Source organism: Paralichthys olivaceus, chromosome 19 (assembly GCF_024713975.1).
Source record: "Paralichthys olivaceus isolate ysfri-2021 chromosome 19, ASM2471397v2, whole genome shotgun sequence".
Taxonomy (NCBI): domain Eukaryota; kingdom Metazoa; phylum Chordata; class Actinopteri; order Pleuronectiformes; family Paralichthyidae; genus Paralichthys; species Paralichthys olivaceus.
In genome coordinates this window covers 9453594-9476388 of record NC_091111.1, presented here as the reverse complement: position 1 = coordinate 9476388, position 22795 = coordinate 9453594, and the positions used below count along the sequence as shown (strand labels likewise).

The 22795-nt window shown below is 40.3% G+C and overlaps 3 protein-coding genes across 15 annotated transcripts; 1 reads left to right on the top strand and 2 right to left on the bottom strand.

The window, feature by feature from the left end:
* Positions 1–3043: 3043 nt before the first annotated feature.
* On the bottom strand, positions 3044–5683 carry cenpw (centromere protein W). The gene is made up of 3 exons (XM_020091848.2): positions 5339–5683; positions 4521–4634; positions 3044–3275 (listed from the first exon to the last, which is right to left on the bottom strand). The coding sequence occupies exons 1-3, from the start codon at positions 5423–5425 to the stop codon at positions 3249–3251; spliced, it is 228 nt and encodes a 75-aa protein (XP_019947407.1). The 5' UTR covers positions 5426–5683; the 3' UTR covers positions 3044–3248.
* Positions 5684–5737: 54 nt separating this feature from the next.
* On the top strand, positions 5738–8393 carry hddc2 (HD domain containing 2). The gene is made up of 6 exons (XM_020091843.2): positions 5738–5887; positions 6567–6688; positions 6907–7009; positions 7279–7347; positions 7422–7560; positions 7729–8393. Exons 1-6 carry the CDS (start codon positions 5789–5791, stop codon positions 7884–7886), a joined length of 690 nt encoding a protein of 229 aa, XP_019947402.2. The 5' UTR covers positions 5738–5788; the 3' UTR covers positions 7887–8393.
* tpd52l1 (tpd52 like 1) lies at positions 8231–22107 on the bottom strand. Of its 13 annotated transcripts, none has more exons than XM_069515424.1 (11): positions 21918–22076; positions 19607–19708; positions 18824–19018; positions 18019–18039; positions 16192–16310; positions 15946–16094; positions 14405–14500; positions 12782–12796; positions 12112–12150; positions 11866–11926; positions 8231–10865 (listed from the first exon to the last, which is right to left on the bottom strand). In XM_069515424.1, exons 1-11 carry the CDS (start codon positions 21934–21936, stop codon positions 10743–10745), a joined length of 939 nt encoding a protein of 312 aa, XP_069371525.1. In that variant the 5' UTR covers positions 21937–22076; the 3' UTR covers positions 8231–10742. The 13 variants fall into 13 exon arrangements, with proteins under 13 accessions (XP_069371525.1, XP_069371524.1, XP_069371527.1 ...); XM_069515423.1 differs by having other exon boundaries at positions 14405–14506; positions 21918–22075; XM_069515426.1 differs by lacking the exon at positions 12782–12796 and having other exon boundaries at positions 21918–22077.
* Between the last annotated feature and the right edge of the window lie 688 nt (positions 22108–22795).

Sequence of the window (22795 nt, the reverse complement as noted above, 5' to 3'; positions counted from 1 at the left end):
CCACACACACACACACACACCCACCCACCCACCCACAAACACACCTTTCTTTCGTGTGTTAACCTTCTCTCTCCACTCAAAAATGTGTTTTGCCAAACGTTACCTCACTTGGATGTTTGACCTTCACTGTGCAGAACACGAGAAAGTCGTTTTCAGAGTTTAACACATGTACAAATGATGATGTACAATCCACAGAGAGAAGGGGCTTTTTGCATGTTCATAAATTCTAAATGGAGGAGAAGTAATGTTAAGGTTCTTCAACAAGTTAATATTTTTTAGATTAAACATGTGGCAATGTTTAATAAATCCAACTAAAATTGTCTTCAGCTCGAAGGGTTGTGACAAATATAAAACTCTTGTTCACATTTCATTTTAATAACATAATAGTCTATAGTTCCACACTATAGTCTACAATTCTAAAAATGAAACATGTTATATTTTGGTGAATCAAAGCATTCAATAATTATGTCATTATTTGAGAAATATTTGAAACCTTTTAATTTCACCTTTAAATAAAACCATTTTCTCAATTACAATGCCTTTAAAATGACCTATTTCATGCCAAACACTGAAAGCCTAAAAAAAGTAAACCCGCCAGTGTGATGAAAACAGGTGGTTTATTGTGCATGTTTAGAAGTTCATGTATGACAACATTAACTGCACAAACGACTTCTTTAAATCACTTGTGAATCTAGCAGCACATATGGTGTGACTGTGCGATCGTGAAAACAAAATATTTAATTTGGTTCAATTTCAAATAAAATGAGAGAACTCTGTTTTTGTCAGCGCATCATGGAAAGATCAACACCAACTTCTCAAAGTCTCCTCATACAGGCTGCATGAAGTCACTATGATGGAGTCATGGAGGAAAAACTTCAAACAAAAACATCCACTGCCTGACTTTTTAAACTTGACATTGTCCCCAATGGGCACTGCATGTTTTTAGTTAAGACGTGGGTTCTCAAAATGAAAGCTAGAATAGTACACAGTGATTTGACTACAGTATGTTTCAACAAGAGGTGGAGGTGTCAGGAAGAACCGGTGATTCCCACAAAAGTGCTGGAATGTGATGAAAGCTCCAGCCCTCCAGTGATTTGTTGTTTGGCATCCCGGTGTGTATTATCGTCTGTTTTGGGAACTCTGTGGTTCTTCCTCCACTTCTCCAAAACAGATTTTAACCCTCCAGTATTCCCCTTCGTGCAGAAGACTTTTTTGCCTGGAATTGATTTTCCTTTGTGCTTTGATCCACAATCTTTTTTTAAGAGCCTGCCACTTCTCATGCTGTCAAAAATCCCTTGATTTGCTATAAAAAAAGCTAAATTTATTTCTTAATCAGCTGATATATTGTTTTAAAAGTGACATGATGCTGTCTACACAGGAAGGAACAAACAGAACCAGTGACACATTTGAAAGCTGTGAAAGCACGTGCTCTTCATTAAGGAAGGAACAGCGACTTCTCATAATAACGTCTCTGCCAGGGTGGACCGTCATGCTCTCTTCCTTCTCGGCTCGTCTGGAAAATCCTCAAAAGAGGAATCAGCAGGAGCTTTGCAGTGGGATTTTATACTAGAGCTGATTTATGCGAGAGAGACGGAGTTAAAAAGACAGACAGAGGAGCTGGACCGGAGCTACAATGGAGCTGGCTTAAATTGTCAACAGGTGCACTGCTCGCACACAAGCACACGCTCGCAGTGGCGGAGCGAAGTGAGGCTGGTCTGCTACTTTATTTTGATAAAGAAAGTAGTTTCTCAAATCCCTCTAGAACAAGAGCAAACTTAAAAGAGGAGAGCGATACAAGAAGACCACAGAGGAGCCACTGGATGTGTGGACAACTGCTGCACAACGATATCATCTATCAATATGCATGCGATAGATTTACAGATTAGCCGTCAAAGCACACAGCATCATTGGGAGAGTGTGAAGCTGGGGCTTAAATCGGCCCAGCTGATGACTGGCAAGGGTTAGGGTTAGCCTGGCTATAGATTAACATTTTCAACAGTTTGTTTTAGATTTGAAAATATACTGTATGTAGCTGTATCATCAAATGTTACGAGGACTCTGTGAGAACAACATGTGAGTTGGGTCTGCAAAAGAGATAGAAGTGTCAGGGGGTTCAAAGGTCAGCAGGGTGGGGCTCCACAAACCCAGTAATATCCCCACAACCTGACTGGAAACATAAACATGACAAGGCTACGCTCGCTAGGGGGCCGGATCAGATTCTTGAAGAAAATAACCAATGGAGTCCATGGAATGTCTTAACTGCCAAAAAGAGGGGGAATGATAAAGCAGAAGAATATGAAGCAGAGGGAGAGAGCCAAGTGAATAAGAGAGTTCGTGGCCAAAGTAACACACATGGACATTTCCCTGAAATCATGTTCACATTAAGTGAATTAATCTGTTATTTTTATACTGATCAAGTCTCTAAAAAGTTAAATCCTGAACTTGGATTGGACCAAGTCAATAAATAGCGAGTCCATTCTAATATAAACCAGAATCACATCTTTGAGATCAACAGCTGCCATCAAGGTTCTGGTGGATGTGTTGACATCCAAGTAAAAATTTATGTGCAATGATTGAGCAACTAAACAACCGAACTGTGACCTTTTCACCGCTCACATGCCTGAAAAATCACAAAAGACTTGCTGTTAGGAACCTGATAGTGATAAGGAATGAACAGGATAGCATCTGAGCTCGTAGATAATCTGTACAGCATGAAGAGGTGAGGAATGTAGGAGGCTGAGGCCACGCTCAGCGAAGAGGCTGCAGAGTGGGCATGACGGAGGGTAGGCGGAGTGAGAGAGTAGCTGAATGTAAGATGAACCAAAGATTATACTCACTCAATAACTTTGAAAAATAAGCCTGATTAAGGTCTTTCAACATATTCAGATACGTTAAAAACATTTTGGTTCACTTTAGGGTGAAAATTAGTTGCTCAGTCCAGAATACATACCCAAGTTTTAAATGATGGCTTTCTAGTGTTATAGTCCACAGCAGTCATGAATGAAAAAAACAATTAAGACTGAGATGTGTAAAATATGAGGCATTTTAAGATTCACAGGAATTTAATAAAACTATTAGAGCAGGAAAAGAGATACAGGCCATTTGCTTGCACAATGAATTATATAGAAAACGCAAAAAATTTAATTTCAGAAGAAAACAAAATATTTTGTCATAAAAAGCAAAAAATATTGCTGCTGCGATTCATGACAATGTTCAAATAAAACTATAATGATGCACTTCTGCCTTCTTCATCCTCTTGCTTTTTTCAGCATTTTCTATAAAGAAAAGAAACATTTCTGTAAATCTACCTGTTCACAATGTTCAAGAAATAAATCATAATCACGTATACCAATTTGACATATGCTTGTATTTAAAGAGACGTACAACTGTAAAGTACTAAGTGCTAAATCGAATCTATAAAACAAAGAAGTAGGAGGAGATCAGGTGAAAAGAAGCAAAGTAAGTGCGGGTTAGGCATGTAAGTGTGTTAGAGGACGCAAGAAATCATATGAGGCAAAATAAAAGAGGAGGAGATCTTGATAATATTAATCGAGCAACTCAGACACCATGTTGATCGTTAATCTTTCCATAATTTTAACACTTTTAAACACGCGAGCCTACCTGAGACTAATTACTCTACGAGAAAATTCCTGATTACTAAAACATTCAGATATTGATCGTGGACATCCAAATTTGCATAGAAGGATATTAACCTTTGAGCACAGTGATAAACTTTACACTGCGTAGGAGAGAGGCGTTTTCTAAACTGTTACAAGAGTGAAAACCACTGGACAACAGCTGAAAAATATACATTATGTGGCGCTGCTACTGACAGTATAACGTCTGTCTATCGTCATCAAGACAAACCAATATTAATTAATAAACATATTCTTGAATCTTGGGCATTGCACACATTTATCATTTTATCAGATCAGTACTATGTATTATTATGTTTGTTGTAATGCTACAACACAGAGGCATCAGGAAATTGTCCTGACAGAAACAACCACTGACAACTCACTGAAGTCATCTTTAAGCAAACAATTACAATTTCATTGGTTTTAGCTTCTCGATTGTGAATATTTTACTCGTCCTCTCTGGGAGGGAATTTAATATCAAGGTATTTAACTGAACCTCAGATTCAGTAAACTGAATTTTGAGACTTTGGAGCACTGAAGGAACAAAATAAGATAACATGGGATTGGGATCATAGGAGCTGGTGATTGGCATCTGTTCATCACTGTCTGGTATTTGATAGACGAACAATCATCTGGGTGAATATTTAACAGACAGCAATGATAATGTACTAATATCAACTGCATCCTTTATCACATATTAAAGCGTTTAAAATAAATTAAGTTCAATTTGTGGCATGTTTATCAGTAACTAGTGGTTCTCCTAAACTACATGTTTGGTCATTTAAGACAAAATCCCAGGACAGTTCAAAGTTAGATGTCATGTTAGTGTGATGTTAATACAAGTAAGACGCAGGCAGTGTTCTGAGTGGTGTTGGATCTGACCTTGGAGACTGCTTTCACGTGATGAGCTCTGATGGTTGCAGACTTTTCCTCAAACGCGTTGGCCTTGGCCTCCTCTGCCAGGCTGCTCAGGAACAACAGCGTGATCAGTTCAATCTGAGGAAACAGGAGAAAACACGCTTGAGGTTCCTTAACTTTCAGTCCACTCATGAGTAACAACCCTCTGCACATCTTTTTCCTGCCTGTTTGCACTTTAATTGGAAAAATGTGAACTGATACACACACGGTGCAATGACTATTCACACACACTCAGTAAAAGTCATTACTTCATTGGCAACGAATGTCACTGCACCTTTGAATAGATATATAGATAAATATATAGATGTACTTTATTGATTTCAAATTGGGAAATTATTGCGTCAAAGAGCGAAAAACAAAAGACGAAAAGACAAAAGAGAAAAGCACGAAAAACTGCAGTAGTTGTTTGCAAATGTAAAGTTACATGATTAAAATAAACTCAGTTATTTCAGTAGTAATCACAGAGTTTTGGTGTGGACAGAAACTATAGGGCTCGTGGTTTTGAGGGTTCACCACATGTATAAAGATTTGTATTATAATGTATTTGACTTTATTATAGTCGCTCTTTTTACCTTGCTTTTAGTTCAACTTTCTGATTTGAACTTTAACCAGTGCACTGCTGAGCTCAGCGGTTTCTTCTTGTCCAACACCTTTCACTGTTCTGTTGACTCTGTGTTAACTTATGACGAGTACAACTTGAAACTGCTGAGGCCAGCTAGCTTTAGCAGAAGTTAGCCACACACAAAGGGACCGGTGAGAAATGACGTGGTTTGGTTTCGTACCATCGCTTCGGACGCCGGCCTCACGTTCACGTTCCCCTTCGCCTTCATCTTGATCGTGTTCTTCAGCCTCGGCGCCTTTTTCAACATTTTCGCAAACTGAAAGAATCGAGAACGACAGCGACAAGTTTGTTTACGTTTTCAGATCTCCCGCTCCGCTCACTTCCGGTGCGTCTTCTTATTCTTCTTCGTGGATTTCCTCGCCGCTCGCCCGCTGCGCTACTGCCATCTACAGTCGTGTTGTTATATTTACTTTTGTAAGGAATTTAAAAGGTCTTCTTTCCGGTGAGGACAAAATAAAGTCGAACACAATATTCTCTCTGCAAACACGTGAAAGAAAAATAAGACAGATCAGCACACCGGGGTTTTACTGTTTCTCTTTTCACTCATCATGTTGTCTATGCCGCCATCTAGCGGCCGCACAGGCTACGATCTTCCTGTTAGTGGACAGTAATGGCGGCTCCCATGGAGGCAGCAGCTGGCATGAACCTGAGCAACATGAGCAACATGAGCAACATGCTGCAGTTCATGAAATTTATCGGGCAACTCAAAGTAAGAGGCTTCATCAAACTCTGTTCTGGAGACTGTGCAGGAAAGAAAAGATGACCGGGTTAAGTCTGATTCTCTGGATTCTCTGGTTGTTTTGAGGCTCAGTTTCCTTTTAAAGTGTTCTGCTGCTGCTGATCAGTGTAGTAACACACTCACATACACACACACACACACACACACACACACACACACAAACAAACACAATGATCTGGCTGCTGTAAACAAAGGAATTGATTTAATTCCTGATTTAACTACATGAGTTGGTTTCATGGTTTGGCAAATCGTATCTATTTGTGGGCTACAATACAAATAATACAAAGATACAGTCAAATGTATTAATAGTTTACTCAACACTGTACTAACCTACTTACTAAGATTCATTGATCATTAGTTTTTCCAGAGCAGTAGCAGTGTTTTCTTGCCAGAGCGGCGAACACATATTTTCATTATTGAGTGATCTTCGTTATTTAAGCTGAATAACTGTTGCTCTGGTCCACTTGCTTTGTTTTTTAACCAACAGAGCAAAACCTGAAGAATTTCAGTTTTCTATTTCAGCAGATTAAGAAAACCAGTGAACAACAACATGTGTCATTGACTTTGAGCTGTGAATTCAGTGCACACACAAACACAGACTCACTAACCTGTGGAACAAGTTGTGAGAAATCGATTGTTTCTCCTGCAGAGAGTCCCGCGGACCGGCTGGGTGTACAAGGAGGTGAAGAAACCAGAGAGCGTATCAGACCACATGTACCGCATGGCCATGATGTCTCTGACCATCACTGACCCCACAGTGGACAAGGACAGGTGGGACACACAGACACACGTCATCATCACCATTATCATCATCAGAGTATCAGCTGATGCATCTTTGTCTGATGGAAAACTAATATGAAGATTGCTGTATTTAAATTTTAACATCATCTGTTTGTTAATTTATAAACTTTTCAAGAAGATAACGCGACCATCAAAAGCAACTTTACCCGTGTCCGCATTTATTAACCTCTCCATCTATCTGTCCTCAGGTGTATAAAGCTGGCTCTGGTTCACGACATGGCAGAGTGCATTGTGGGAGATATCGCTCCCTCAGACAACGTCAGTAAAGCAGAGAAACACAGGAGAGAAGAGGCAAGAGCGAGTATACGTGTTGCTGTTTATATTTTAAAACATAGGACAGGATGGTGAATATCTCTTGTGTGTAAGAAGGTCGTCCACACTAGTTTGATGATAAGTTGCCAACCACCAGCAGATGTTAGGGACGTATCACCAGTTGTTTACCTTCAGGGGTTTGAATATATTGTTTTCAAGGTGCAACCACATAAATAACAATGATGAGGATTTATATTTCAAAAGCCGTCGCTGTCTTTGTCTTTTATTAAAAATCACTTTTCCTGCAGGAAGCGATGAGACATCTGTCAGGTCTCCTGCCAGAGGGTCTCAAACAGGAGATCTATGGGCTGTGGGAGGTAAACACTTCAACTAATCTAACAACAGCCCTGATTGTCTGAAGGATAGTGACACAGACTTGTGTTATCTGCAGGAATATGAAACTCAGAGCAGTGCAGAGGCCCGGCTGGTGAAACAGTTCGACATCCTGGAGATGATCCTGCAGGCTCACGAGTACGAGGAGCTGGAGGGAGCGCCGGGAAGACTTCAGGAGTTCTTCGACTCCACCAACGGTGAGTTTCCGCTCTCCGCCATCTTCTCCTCAATGGAACATTCAAGTAGCACACATCCTGGTCAGGGTGTAGGGGAGAACCTGCGTGCATTTCTCAGATTTTGACACAAGTTGCCTTCACTTGCATTTTTTCAAACATTTCAGTTTTTATATTCTCCTTCGTTCTCAGGCCGTTTCCACCACCCAGACGTGCTGCAGCTCGTCAGCTCTTTGAATGAAGAGAGAGGGCGTCACATGACTGAAACTGATGGCACAAAGAACTCTGGGAACTCTGAGACCACTGGTGGCAAATCTGCACAGCCACATTCACCCCCACACACCTCCTGACTGTAACGCACAAAACACAAACTCCTCCCAGGTGGACGGACAGAGATAATGGACACACATCGCGCTCACACAACTACGTCACATGAAATGAGGGGAGACGGGGAGGGAATCGAACCCACGGCCTCTGCAGGAGGACTCGAGCCTTTTGATTACGCCCTCTGCAGGATAGAAACGTACATTGGTGAATAAGGAAATTGTGGCATTTTTGACAAATGAGAAAACAGTGGCTGGAGCTGAACTTTATTTTAAGTCAATCACGTTTTTTCATTAACATAATAACGTTAGCGCATTTTCCTGCAGCTTCAGTAACAGTTCTGTCCTTTTTTAAAAACAGTCACGTGATGTTTGGTTTGAGTGATTTTTATTATCAGACATAAAAACAGTTGTTTATAACAGCGTGTAATTAAATGTATGAATACAACTGAATATGTTAAACACAACGTTACATGTGAATGTCACAGTTTATGTCTTTGGGATTTAGTTTTAGTAAAAGCTTTTGTAAAAAGATCTGAGTACAGTTTGATTTCAAGCCATGGTTAATGTACAAATATAAAATATAAACGGTTTTATATTTTCAATGATAATGAATCAGACAACTTTTTCTTGCCTGACAAAATCATTCAGTTCTTTGAATATTGGTCTAAAGTTTCAAAAACACATTTCATGGACAGACTGAAATGATCCAGGGCTTTTTATCACTTTAACACATGAAAGACAGTATTTATTGAAAAAGACATGATCAGATTTATTGTATCTTTGGTGATGTCAACCTTCTAATGGTGAAGGTAAAAAATTCAACACTTTCTTTCGGCTTTAAACAGGTTCAGATCTGAGCTGGTGTAAGTAGCGGCGTGTTCTGGGTTTCAGGGTCACGTTACAGGTTGTGTTACAGTCTGATACTACAGTACATGTACAAGTTATATCCTGTGAATCAGCAGCAGGTGACACAAAAAACACGTTGAGAATATTCAGATCAAGTACAGCTACACCGTTTTATACTGACCTCAAAGTTAAAAAGATCTCTTTAGCTCATAATACAGATCCTCAGTCTCTCTCTGTATCCAGCATCAGATTTCATCATCCGTGATTTATCAGATTCTTTATTTGTTGGTCAATAGAAAACAACACGCCATCATTACATTTATTCATAAACAATGTGTCCAAATGTATGTGCAGTGAAATTTGCTGTTCATTGCTTCATATATAAACCAATTGATCCTGTAGTGTGAATGAACGGAGGTAAATATCCTTAGTGTGATCCAGCATTGAAAAGAGCTCCAGCAAATGTGTTTTACATTCAGCAAGTTGTTTGACTGCACTTTACGAAAAATCTTTAGGTACTATAATAAAATCTTAAAGCAAAAATGTCAAACATTTGCTGGTTTTAGCTACAAAGTGTTTTTGTATTTGGTGTTTTTTGGTGCATATAAAGCTTTCAATAGGTTTTGGAGTAATACAAACTTTGAATACTTTCTAAGGCCTTTTTGAAGAAAACAAATCTAATGAGTTCCATGCTGTTTAAGACTTTTAAAACCTACAGATTCCCTGCAGGAGCACATATCCTGTCTTAGTGTATAATCAATTATACAACATCAGTAGGTGTTATATACATATAGTTTCAAAATTACTACGCTTTTAAATCAAACACATATTTCTTATAAGAACCTAAACTGTAGTTTTGTATTTCTTGTAATGCAGTTGAAGAGTGGTAGTTATGTCATCAGTCCAGTGAGACTGTTTCCACAAAGCACAATCAGGGATCAAGGTTTTGTTGCTGAGATTCTAGGTGTGATTTGATGCTAACAGAGGAACAAACCCCACGATGCTCAGTGACAGGATAAAAATAAACCGAGGGAAGAAAAAGTAAGTGAACCCTCTGGAAATATCTGCATTTATGTATAAACTTGTTTTCAGACATCAGAATGAGTTATTTAAATTACAATAACAGACAAGCCACGTGTTTCAACTCTACAAATTATTGGATCTTTCTTTTCTATTCATTATTCAAACAGTGGAGGTAGAAAAGCTTTCTGGAGTCAGGTTAAGTATACCTGGAGATTATTACAAATTCATCTTGGAAAGTTCAGATATTCATCAGTCCACAGACAAACTGTGACTCAGTAGAGTTCACACCTGAGCCATAGTTCAACCGTCTCCTTAAATTCAATCAAGCTGCACCAAATTCTTTGATATCCCAAAATGTGCCTGATTAGTTTTTTCAATCAAGATCCATGAAGTAATCCCTGGGGAATGGGTGAATTGAAATTGTTTGGGAAGAACCAATATATTGAACATTCAGGAGAGCTTCAGAAGTACAGTGCACGGATCATCATGATGGAAACTGCTTCTTGTCTCTGAGTTTGGAAAGTTCACAATCATGAAGAAGCAGATTCATCATAAATCAGTCCAATCCCAAAGTGTATGAGGGTTTCTTACAGGAGGATGTCCGGGTGTCTGCCTGTTGTTAATGTGTGAAGTAGCAGGACCAATAATCTAAACATGAAAGTAAATCTACTTCTACTAATGTTTAAATCTGAGGGTTCACGTTCTTTTTCCTCCAGTACTGTGGATATTTAAAGGACGTTCTGTTAAGAATAATTACAATTGTCTGTGAGTAATTAGCTGAAGCACGTTGCTACTTAGATGAAGATCAGATCACATTTTAAGAACAATTCACTTTTTCCTCTCACCTCTGGATTTTGGTTTTTCTGCCTCCTGATCCTGACTTGGACTTCAAATAAAATGATTCTGTAACATTTCAGTCAGAGCTTTTAGTGGATATGTGACAAAGTGCTGAGATACATCAGTGATACAGCTCCTGGTTTTTAGTCCCGCCTCACGGTTTCGGATGCAGCTCTAGCACTGCCTCTCCGAGCTGTCTGTCAGGTTGTTGGTAGGCGTGTCCTGAGAGCTGGCGTTGGCTGTGGATGAGAGGACTTCTTCGAAGCTGCCTCCGGCCCCTGTGCCACCAACCTTTGTCTGGTATTAAGAGAAAGAAAAGAAAACTCTGAGATGTTAAAGGTCACTCATCGTCCCCCTCTGTCTCTCTCTGATGCATCATTGTTGTTCTGCAGAATCGCCACAAGGGGGCAGAGGTTCACAAAGACAGGCAGGGGACACAAGTTTCTTTGGATGGATGACTTCAGTCTTGATGTAAACTTTCAATATTAATTTTAAGTCTTTTCTGATTTCATTTAAACTTTTGATTATTTATTTTGTACATGCAAATTTGTAAAGTTTCCTGGGCGGCGGCAGGATCAAATAAAGAACATTTACTTTGTTACTGTACTGAAGGTATCTGTACTTTAGTAGAGTTAGAGTCTCCTTCAATCTATTCCCTCATGCATAAGCTGCACTGTGCAAACACTTTTACTTGTAGTAATAATTTAAAAGCATGTACAGTACTACAAAACTCAATGTGAAACTTTTACTTTAGTTAAAGTAGAATGTTTGAGTACTTCCTCCACCAGTGTTCCTAGAGCAGGCTGCACACCTCGCTCTGCCTCACTTTGTATTTACAGTATAATGTGCTGAAATAGATAATTACACAGTACATCAGAGATATTTTTACATTTTATATCTGTTTAATAATTGTTGCTAATATAGTTTTATTTCATGTAAATACTGTCTGTTAAGAAATAATACAGACAAGAGAGTTTTCTTATGTGTACTTGTTTCACAGACGGCCATGATGTCTCTGAGATGAAAAACACAGGAAGTTACGAATGAAACAAAGAAGAAAGCAGCAGTTTAGACTCCTGCTCCACGGATTAGATGTTTACAGAACCAGGTCAAACACAGACGTTCATCTCTAACCTCTTTCTACGCCCATAAAGTATAGATAAAGGATGAACATCTGCTGATTCACTGCGAGTATAAATAACCAGCAGACTCACTGTGTGTGTTTATACTGAGTCACACTGTAAACTCTGAAACACACACACACACACACACACACACACACACACACAATGCTCACCTTCAGAGTCGAAACTGTATTTTCAACTTTCTCCTCAAAAGACTTGAAGCTGGGAGAGTTTCTGTGAAGACAAAATAAAAAAATATAATTTACTATTTCAGAACACCTGAATTACTGAAACAATAATAACATGATGGTGTGAGCAGATGTCAGGTTTATTAACTTTCACAGGTTTATCAGAGTCAGAGTGACCATGTCAAAAATGCCATAAAAAGAAAAGAAACATCAAACACACACACAGGTTACCTCATGGTGGGCATGCTCATAGAGTGTTTGATAGAGTAGCTGTTTCCCAGAGAGCGTGGAGAGAGAGAGTTAATGATTAGCACAGAGTACACAAGCACGTACGCGCACACACACACGCACATCCACATTCAGCGAGAGAGAAAGCATTGTTTGTATTTGAGGGGTAATATAGATGATGAACTGAGAGACGAAGTGAGATGTGACAGATCCCAACAAGGAATAGGAACTGGTTTTGCAGGGAAACTGGTTGTTCTACTGGAGGAGGAATATAATGGGTAACAACAACAACATGGTGTGGTATGATATTATACACGGCGGCAAAGCAATCGATCAAAAGTGAAATAAAAAAAGCCCACGTGTTCCTAAAACACTCTCTTCCTGTATTTGCTTAGGATTTCTTTCGAGCTAAATGCAGCAGAGTTCATGACACCTTGTTCACATGATTCATTAATAGAATTTAGTTTTGGCTTATCAGACACCAGAATCAATTAGATGTGCGTCTGAGCTGAGACGAGCGCCTGACCTGAGTGAGCGCTGCCATCCAGAGTGGCAGCAGCATTCACTCGACAGGAGTCAGCTGACTGTTGGACTCCACACAGGACCGACCATCACAGATCTATTGAGTTAAGGCCGCTGCGTAATGTGGCATAATCAGCTGTGTGACTCTTACCCTATAGAGCTGGACCTTGAGAAGCATGGAGGGGGATGGAAAACAGTTTGAGAGGCTTCGAAAAGGCCTAAACAGCTTTTTAAATGAATGTTAAAATAAGTTATTATTCGTGTTATTGATCAAATCTATTTCTCTATTTAAATCAGCTGCACTGGTATTAATAAACTTTCGCTCAGTTGCACACGTGACAAAATATACTCAACTCAAAATAAACACTGCAAATAGAAAACACTTATTCACATTTAAAGAAATCTGTCAATGAATAGTTATGAATTACACACACAAACACACACATGCATTGCAAAGACAGGAATAAAAAGTTTGCTGCAAGAAAAGTCACACAGAATTAGTGACAGTGGCACACAGACACCAAACCATAGAGAGGGGAAAAAAGTATAAAATGACACATTTTCATGTTTAATGTTGATGCTTAACAATCGAAACAGTTGAGAGTTAAATACCTTAGATAGATTTTAAAAGCCAAAATAAAACTGTTTTTAAAAGTGTCATAAATAGAAGAAATAAAAGTCAATAAAACACTAATAGGCTAATGAGCTAAAGAATAAATATCGTTGAATATAATGTAAAACTTCGATGAACAGATCTAATAGTAGAATTCTGTAGGAGACATGACATATTATAGGACGCTAACAGGATTAGTTAGTTTTAATAACATGTATGTAACTAATCACGGCTCCTATATTCTTGCGGTGGTGTTCAATTTTGCATATAGAGTTTGGAATGTATTCATTCTGTTGTACCACACACACACACACACGCACACACGCACACACACACACGACATACCTCCGCGGGAACAGTAACTCTAGACCAACCATGCTGGAATACACCCAAAATAAAACATTGTTTCTTTGCAGTGATTCACATCCAAGAACACAATAAACTTCTATTTTGAACATGAATTTCAAATATACAAATATCATTTACAGCCTTGAAAAAAGTTACATATCATTTATCAAAAAAGACAGAAAGAAGAAAAACCTGACGTGACATGTTGTTCCCTGACCCTGACCTGAAGGCTTTTGTCCTGTGATCCACACACACTCTGCAATAGCTCCCCCCCCCCACACACACACATACACACACACAGGCCCTCATTCTTCAACTTCCTCTTGTTGTTGTACACACAAATGCTCTTTATATTCCACACACAACAATAAAGACACTTGCACAGTTGTTGTCAGACACCCTCCCGCTTTCTTTTGACCGTCACTGCCTCACACAGGGAGTCAGACGGGAAGAAAGTGATGGACGGAGACAGACTTTGCTTTAGTCCTTCAGCTCAGAAAGCAGCTTAATGTGCTCTTACATAATCTCAGCCTCCTCTGAATGGAGGCAAGAGTCAAAACTCAGGGATGGACAGCACAGACACAAACATGTCTGTGACCTGGATAAAAGTGGGGATGCATCAGTGGAGGGTGAGTGGATTGGGTTACACTTGGTTGGTTTGTGCAGATGAGTTTATGATAAATGTTTTGAGATGAGCTAATGCACAACCAGGGCACTTGACACTTGACCCTTCAGATTATCAACAGATATATCCTGGCACTGGTGGAAACATGACGGGTTTAAATCTGGAATGAAACGAGCGACGTTCTGTACCTCATGTCTCCAAACTTCCTGGTGATGGTGGTGCCGAGGGTGCTGAAGGCGGCGGAGGTCTTCTGTCCTGCTGTGGACAGCGTCTCTGACGTCTTCCTGTATCTGACACACACATGAATATATTTCACACATTCAAGCACTGGGCCCGCACTAACATTCACACAGTATTCACCAGAGACCGAACTATATATCGGTTGGTTGCTGATATGGTGACATGAGATATGAAGAGCTTTATTTTACAGAATAAACAAAACAGAATAGATTTATATTTATGTTCATATTTTATGTAAAATTGTGTTTATTTACTTAATTCAAGTTCTATATGTTTATAGGTTATATTTGAGCCTCAAGTTGTTTTCTTTGTCATAACGGTTTGATGTCAACATCTAAGGAATCATTACTAATCTTATGTTTAATATATATATCTGGCTCTAGTATTAACACACATACAAACGTGCACAGATATGTGTGCAGGGGACAGACACATGAATGAAAACACGCACAAATTACTGACCAGCATCACGTTGTTGCCCTTTTTTTACCCGTACAACTTTAACAGCTAAATCAATAATTAAAATACCAAAGTTATTCTCGGATTTCATCGTGGGTCTTGTGTTAACCCTTTTTGGTTTTCATGGGAATCATAAATTGCACCTTAAACCAATCATGTGCCTGCGTGTCTCACATGTCTTCCAGCCCTGTGGTCACACTGGTTCATTATAGATGAGAATGGAGGCCGTGCGTGTGTAAGGTTTCAGGTTCAGTGTAACTAGATAAGAAGTGAGGCCTGTGGAGACGATCCTCTTCCTCCTCCCTCGTCTTAATGTTTCTGGTGCAAGAAACTGACCATCGAATCAGTACGTCAGACTGACTCTATCCTGAAATATGCATCCATGATAAAATACACTTTATCAGTTTTAATTTGTAGATTTTTCTTCTCCTCATCTTTTACAGTACAGTTCTTTTAAATATCTCATTAAATATGAAGTGGATCCCCCTACTGTTGCTCTGTTTGGTTTGCAAAGCAAATGTTTTTCTACTCTGCAGGAAACAAACATTTACTCTGCAGGAGAAAGGAGACAATACTTTATTATCATTGACTGGATGGACCACGGAAAGCAGATTGTGCTGTGAGGTCAACAACAGCCCTCAGCACCGTTCGATGGGTTTTTAATCAGATTCATGGTGTGTGTGTGTGTGTGTGTGTGTGTGTGTGTGTGTGTGTACAACCATGATAAGAAATCACACACGCTGGGCTGAAACAAGCAGAGGATGATGTCTTTTTAATTGAGTTTTGTGATATCTGTGTTTCAGATGGATCAGTTTAGAGGAGAGGAGCTACCTGCTCTTCCTCTATGTTCACTTTCTCCGTGTGTGTCCTCTAAAGGGCATTAATGTTGACAGCAAACAGAGAAGCCATTCTGCTGTGAGCCGCTGCTCTTATCACCACTGGCACACACACAAATACACACATTCTCCTGATTCATTTCAAACTGTGGACTCTTTCCTGCACTCACATACACACAGACACACAAACTTACGCGGTGGAGCTCTGCATGTCTTGCCAGCCTCTGCTGAAGTTGTTCCTGAGCTCGCTCAGAGGACCGATGCCCAGTTTCTGTTTGAGCTCTGCGTGCTGCTTCTCTTTGGACGACAAAACCTGCCTCAGGGTACTGATCTCCTCTTCCAGCTACACACACACACAAACACACAGAGATAAACACAACGTACTGGCCCTTCAACTGTCTTTGTACTCTAAAATTGTGTGTGTGTGTGTGTGTTTATACTTTAGCCAGTTCTTGCTGAGCCTCTTCTCTCTCCTCCTCTGTCATGATGGAGTTGTTCAAGTTGACCTCTGACACCAAATCTTCATCGGCTTCTTTCAGTGGATCAGAGTCCAGGAAACCTGCCGGAAATATTTCACACACACGGTGAAACGCTCATTAATGGACGTGTGAAACGAATGACAACCAAATAAGAGAGGTGTCCCCAGGTCCGATGGGATATGTAGTTCTTCCAGTGATCTCCTCTGCGAGCTCTCTGCTGATGTCCTCACCCCATGTCTAAGGCTGAGTCCAGACGGCTGCTTCTATTGGCAATGCAATTCTTCTGTCACTACCCAGAGCTCATGGTCATAGTTGAGGGTCAGAGCATCGGCTGCTTTGCCTTTTGGCTCAGCTCCTTCTTCAACTAAACTGGACTGATTTAAATCTGATATATAGATTTAATTTTGCAACTAAGCATCCGTTATCATCATCCATATTGAAAGTCATTTGTAGTATTTGCAGCTTTGTTCTTACTTCTGCATTTTAAACTGTAAACCCATCATTTAAAGCAAGGCATTGTAACCCCCCCTCAACAAATTTGAATGCTTCCTAAATTAACAGTTATTTCACCTGCTTCTTCCTATTTTACCTCCCTGTATTTCTGGTGTGTGTGTGTGTGTGTCTCTGCTCTTTATTTTATCCATGTGTTTGTCCACAAATCTGTCTCGCTGCTCTCTTGCCTTCATTTTGTCTATGAGTCTGTCCACATGTCTGTCTGTCTGCGTCTCTGTCTGACATGTTACATAATCTTTTAGCTGCAGCCTGTTGCGCCCTAATCTGGATTAACTGATATGGATTAACTTGCTTTAACTCCACTGACTGACACTACAGACTGCTGCACACAAACAGTACACACACACACACACACACACACACACACACACACACACACACACACACACACACACACACACACACACACACACACACACACACACACACACACACACACACACCTAACTGATGTTAGTGATTTAGTAAACAAATAAAAGGGGGAATTTGAGGCCTTGAACCAAAATTAAAGACGTTATGGAAAACAGAGTTTGTTTGCACACACGAGGGTTCAGATGATCACGCGCATCAAATCGATCCAAACCAGATATGACAAATATTATTCATGTTGTGAGAAGTTGTATGAAGCCAGTGCTTGGTATGAAAAATTAAGAAAACAGTCTTTAAAAGAAAATTTCTGTTTATGTTCCTTAACACCGTACTTATACCTCTGACAACGCTATTTTTTCATACACACAATTACACTGCCACACCCACAAACACATGCATACACTCTGCAGACGATGGTCCTGAACTTCTGAGAAAAAGAAGAACACAATCGGCCTCAGTTGACTTACTCTTGTTTACAGTATGATGCAGCAGAAAAACTGTGAACCCGTCATTAAGTTTAATGCAGACCGGGAGATACCGACCGAATAAAGATACAACAAAAAGGGCAAAAACAAAAAGTGAGAAAAGACTGAAAACAAAATGATCCTGACAGAACTGCTCAGTCACCTTTGGTCCTCAACTGTGGAATGGCTATAAGGGCCTTCACTGAGGACTTCAGGCTATGACCAGGCAAGATAAGAACAAGTCCAGAACGGGCGTAAAGGTCAGCAATACAATTATACATGATGAGAATTTCCCATGGGATATTTGCGACAGGGTAAACCAGGGTAACAGAGGTACCACACAGTAACAGGCAACAACAAAACGACTGTGATGTCAGTGTATCTGTAGTGGACCTGTAAGAACAACATCATCGTGACACGAGGAGATAAACTACGACTGTACCTGCGGCGAGGTGTCCTCTCCCTTGATGTGGCAGCATTGTAAGACACGGGAGGACAGAGTCAGGTTAGCACAGACTGACTGAAGTGGAAAAAAGCTACTGCTGTGAAAGCTAAGGTTATAAGGGGGGGACAGCACCACATGCAGCCAAGACACACAGTTCACACAAGTGCAGCTCACGGCACTGAACTCTAGCACAGCGTGCACCAGCACAAGTCGGACCTTTCTACGGTTGGGGACCTATTTCTGCCGACAGTACACAGCAGCTGGACAATCAGGTTTTTAAACCCCTGTGGCTCAGATGGAAGCTGTTTACGAATAAGTGCACTGAGGAATCAGAGTGTTTGTCCGTGTTCACGCAGCCATGAGGCGACGTCACATATACCAGGAGGAGCGCTGGTTTAAAGATGTCCTGCTAGTGCACGATCCGTGGGAAGATAGTTACAACACTCATTGGGTTATTAACTAACTTCGCAAACATGAAATACAAACAGGAGAAGGATGCAACATCCTCAACAGTAACAATAACCAGCTCCAGTGAACTGGTTTCTTCTGTTGACTAATGCTCTCAATAATAGGCTTATTACAAATAAAGGTAATCATGAGTAACCACATCAGTGCACATTTTTGATATAATTTAGTAGAGCATGTATTTATTATGTTGTAATCAAGTGTTAGGTTGACCTCAGTGTCCTTGGTGGCAGCTATAAGCCTGGTGTGACCACAGAGGTCAGTTAAAAGAAGGTAAATGTTCAACCAAAGTGAAAGAGTGTCTACTCTACAGGCTCTAATCTACATTCCTCTTCACCTCTGCTGTTTAGATGCATATCCCAAGTGGTGGACATGACCCAGTTGTCAGAGTCCCACCGATCCTCCCTCAGTGGTGAAGTTTTACCCCATTCTGAAGAGTTTTCACCGTTTCTGAGCCCCGGAGTCGAGTCTTCACTGTAGTTCCACTGAACAGACTCCTCAGCAGAGGGCTGAAGCATCCCCTCATTCCCACCTGAGCAAAGTAACACTTACAGTCTCTTTTGGACAAAACTGAAATAAATCGATTCATCTTATTTTTTTTTACAAACAGTGAGTTCTCATGGGAAGAAGTTTTAGCTTCACTGATGAAAGAGAGCAAACTCTGGTTTTGAGCCGAATGGAACCGGGCTTGAGATTACAGCAGGAAGTTTCTCGGATCAGAATGAAATCTGGTTAGTGGGTTTAAAAATAAAGAGGTCTCAGCTCCTGGAAAAAGTAATAATGAATCATGTCTTTCAAACATCACATATGTTGCAGAGGGTCCCAGCAAAGTGTCACGGAAATGAACACGTAAAGTAGATTCCCTGTTTTATTTTGAAAGAGAAATACTCAGACCACACTCAACCACTCTCCTGACTCGTAGCACATAAATCAACACTTTGTCACATGAGACAGAAAGAAGCTGCTGCACTGACGTATACATAAAAACATAGCGACGTCACACACTGTCTTGTGATGTCACTTCCTGAGCCATGATCCGTGCGCAGAAGCTGCATTTTTCTGCTCCACGTGATGCGGTGTGGATTTATGTTTTTCAGCTGCTGGGAGAGTTGAGTCTTACCCTGCTCTCCCTCGTGTGTGGCTGAGTTAACCCACTCCTCTCCGGGACCCATGCTGCCCCAGTCCACCACTGCTTCTTCGCTCAGAACACTAGAGTACAGCTCTGCAGCAGAGGCAAGGCAGCAGGGCAGAGAGGAGACAAAAAACTGGTTATCGAACACATACACACACACACAAGGGTGGGATCAGGTCCATCCCAGCCCTGCCAGTAAATGGATCACATCTACCTCCACCAAGGAGGTTATGTTTTCACCCCTGTCCACTTGTTTGTAGGTATTTATAAGCAAGACTACACAAAAACAACTCAACAGAACCTTGGTGGAAGGACGCAGGTAAGAACCCATTAGATGTTGGTGCAGATCAGGATCAGAGGTTGGATCCTGAACCTATTTTTTCCCCACTTCATTTAACATGGCGAGATTTTTCAACATTTCCACCAATTTCCCAGAGAATAATTTATGGATCTTGATGAAGAAGAAGAAAACAGCGCTCGACTCAGTGCCAGTCCAGTTTTGTCAGTTTTGTTGTGGTAGTTGGTGCAGGCGCCTTATCTGACTCTGCATTTGTGGAGGAACAGGAAATCTGACTTCTGACCCTTTGTGGCAGAGATCTGAACTCCTCTGAGCTCGTCAAACAGGATACATTCAATTCCTGCACACTAAAACTTGCACTGTCAGTGTTAACAATGGGATCTTTTGAGTCTTTATCAAACAATTAAGCCACAATAGCCGAGCATATGGAGCAATTCTCGGGGGAAGCTGATGAAATCTCATTACACCATACAGGCAGCACAGGAGGAAGCAGATCCGCACAAAAGCAGAGCTGTTTCAATAATTCTCGTTTCCTTCTGGTTCCACAGTCGAACTTAAACAGGATTCAGTGTAAAACAAGCATGAAGGATGGCAGAGTACTGATCACACCACTGGTACATTTCATTTATCATCTGTTTTGCTGTTTAATCGACAGAAGAATATTTCACATGTATCATAACACCCATCCTCCTCTCTCTTTCTCTACTCTTGTTTCCATGTCTCTCCCCCCCCTTCTTTTTGTCTGGGGTGGAATATCTGTGGTCACAAGATTCCTATTTGGTCCACGGGTCATGTGCATAAATCAGAGGCCTGGGGTTGGTCATATGGCTGCAAAATCAATTGAGGCTAAACCGGACGCCAGGTCACCTGTAGAACGGCCAACATACTGAATATAGGGTGTGTAAACCTTTTGGGTCCGCATGGCGAGGTTGAAAAAAAAAAGAGTTGAATTCATGGAGCTTTTAAATCTTCTCTAATACATTGATTACAATTTTCCCATAAAACCAATTTCCAGAACAATGCAAATCTTTTCCTCCCGCTCCATCTCTGGCCTCAAAGCCTCAGCGCCGACCTGCTGGCTACAACACAGGTGCCCATTCAGACCTGGAATGCAAATAAACCATTTGACCACATGCAAAAGCAAACCTTTACTCCACTGACTGAGTTGTTGCCCTAACTTGATCGCTTTCTGACTCATGCTTCACAGTTTCATAGTTCATAGTTTCGGATGCCAGTAACATTTGAGTTGAGTTCCTTCTCAGCTGTATCAACACAAATCATATCGGCAGTTCCACACATACTATAACAAAATCCATCCACATACAAAGTAGGTTACATGTAGATTTTAAAAAATAACATTCATACAAGATATTATTGTTCCAATTTAAACTACAGCCTGGAGTCACATCTCCTCAGGATGAATTATATGAAGAGAAAAAAACACTTACTGTTTTATTATAGACAATAATAAATCTCACATTAAATATTTAACCATCACAGGCTATTTTGGATTGTTAGAATAAGCTTAAAGATGTTGGAGTCAATGTGAGTGTTTAGTTGATTTCAGAATGCAGTGGAAATTGTGAGTGTGTGTATTTGTCTGCAACAAATACCAGAAATACTTGGAAACTCATGCATTAGAGCTGCAGATAGTATCAGAGCCAGGAAACAGTATCCAGTAGCCACAGGACTGGATGTGCTCTGGAGTTTCCATGTTGAATGAACAGTAACACAAACCTCATGGTGCTCGTGCTGCTGCTGCACACTGACTTACTGTGTGTGTGTGTGTGTGTGGAAGCTACAACAAATAACACACTTCCCAACACAAATGACACAAGAAAAACTGCAGGAATCTAAATCATGAGTTCACGTCACTTCGGGTCAATGCATGTTTTCTGTCCACTCTTCTCAGACCTCAGCTCAATGTGCAGCCAACAGGAAATGTCAGGTTGTTGTTACACAAACAAACAAACAAACAAAAAAACAAACAAAGTGTCTCACCTTGTTGCCTGGTTTCCATCTCAGACACAGGCAGGTGGACTCCTCTGATATCCTCGGGAGACACAGACACAGACAGGGAGGCAGTGCACGGCTGCAGCCGGCTCGGTGGCTCGATGAGTATTTATCACCGCTCGGGTTTACTCGGCTCTGCTCGGGGGTCACGCGCTGCCCCAGCTTCCCCAGGCGGAGCTTTGCGCGCGAGCCAATCAGATCGCTCGGTTGTAATTTGTTTGGTTGAATGTTCCGGACATGTTTCCTCACGAGGCGGAACTACACACTTTTTAATTGTTGTTTGTCATTGGTGGAGGAAGTCAGTCATGTATTTACACTTGTCGACCACATGCACTTTATATATCTCACTCAGGGTTTTAACCAATGTAATTGTGCAATTGAAAATCTATATATGTGTAATTTTAAATATCTATGTGCAACTGTGCAATTTAACTTTTCACGCTTTTATACTATATATACAGAATATATATCTTTAGAATATATATCTAGCTATAAAGATATATATTCTGTGTACATTGTACATTCTATTTACTTTACTATTTGTTATTATTCTATTTGTACTGAGTGTGTATTTCACTATCCCCTTATGCTGCTGCAAAATGGCAAATCTCACCTTATCTATAAAAGTAGCGATACTTGCCAATGTAAAAGTTTAATGTCCTGAATTCAAGTTTACTAAAAAAAGAAAGTTTATTATAGGTGTGCATTTACTAAAGTGTCAAACCTAAGTTTAACATTGATGTTGCAGCATAAGTTTGTTCTGAATTGTAATAATAAAATGGTATAAGCTGAAAATACTTACATAGGAATTTTTATGGAAATATATATATTAGAAATTACAGAAATTGGTGCCTTTTAAACTTTAT

Coding starts and splice junctions, on each gene's coding strand:
- cenpw (XM_020091848.2), bottom strand. CDS start 5,425: ATGTTGAAAAAGGCGCCGAGGCTGAAGAACACGATCAAGATGAAGGCG. Junction 4,635..5,338: donor GGCCGGCGTCCGAAGCGATG/GTACGAAACCAA, acceptor CTGTTTCCTCAG/ATTGAACTGATCACGCTGTT. Junction 3,276..4,520: donor ACGTGAAAGCAGTCTCCAAG/GTCAGATCCAAC, acceptor TTTTCTTTATAG/AAAATGCTGAAAAAAGCAAG.
- hddc2 (XM_020091843.2), top strand. CDS start 5,789: ATGGCGGCTCCCATGGAGGCAGCAGCTGGCATGAACCTGAGCAACATG. Junction 5,888..6,566: donor AATTTATCGGGCAACTCAAA/GTAAGAGGCTTC, acceptor TTTCTCCTGCAG/AGAGTCCCGCGGACCGGCTG. Junction 7,010..7,278: donor AGAAACACAGGAGAGAAGAG/GCAAGAGCGAGT, acceptor CTTTTCCTGCAG/GAAGCGATGAGACATCTGTC.
- tpd52l1 (XM_069515423.1), bottom strand. Junction 18,040..18,823: donor TATGCATCTAAACAGCAGAG/GTGAAGAGGAAT, acceptor TGCCACATCAAG/GGAGAGGACACCTCGCCGCA. Junction 14,507..15,945: donor GACATGCAGAGCTCCACCGC/GTAAGTTTGTGT, acceptor TGTGTGTGTCAG/ATACAGGAAGACGTCAGAGA.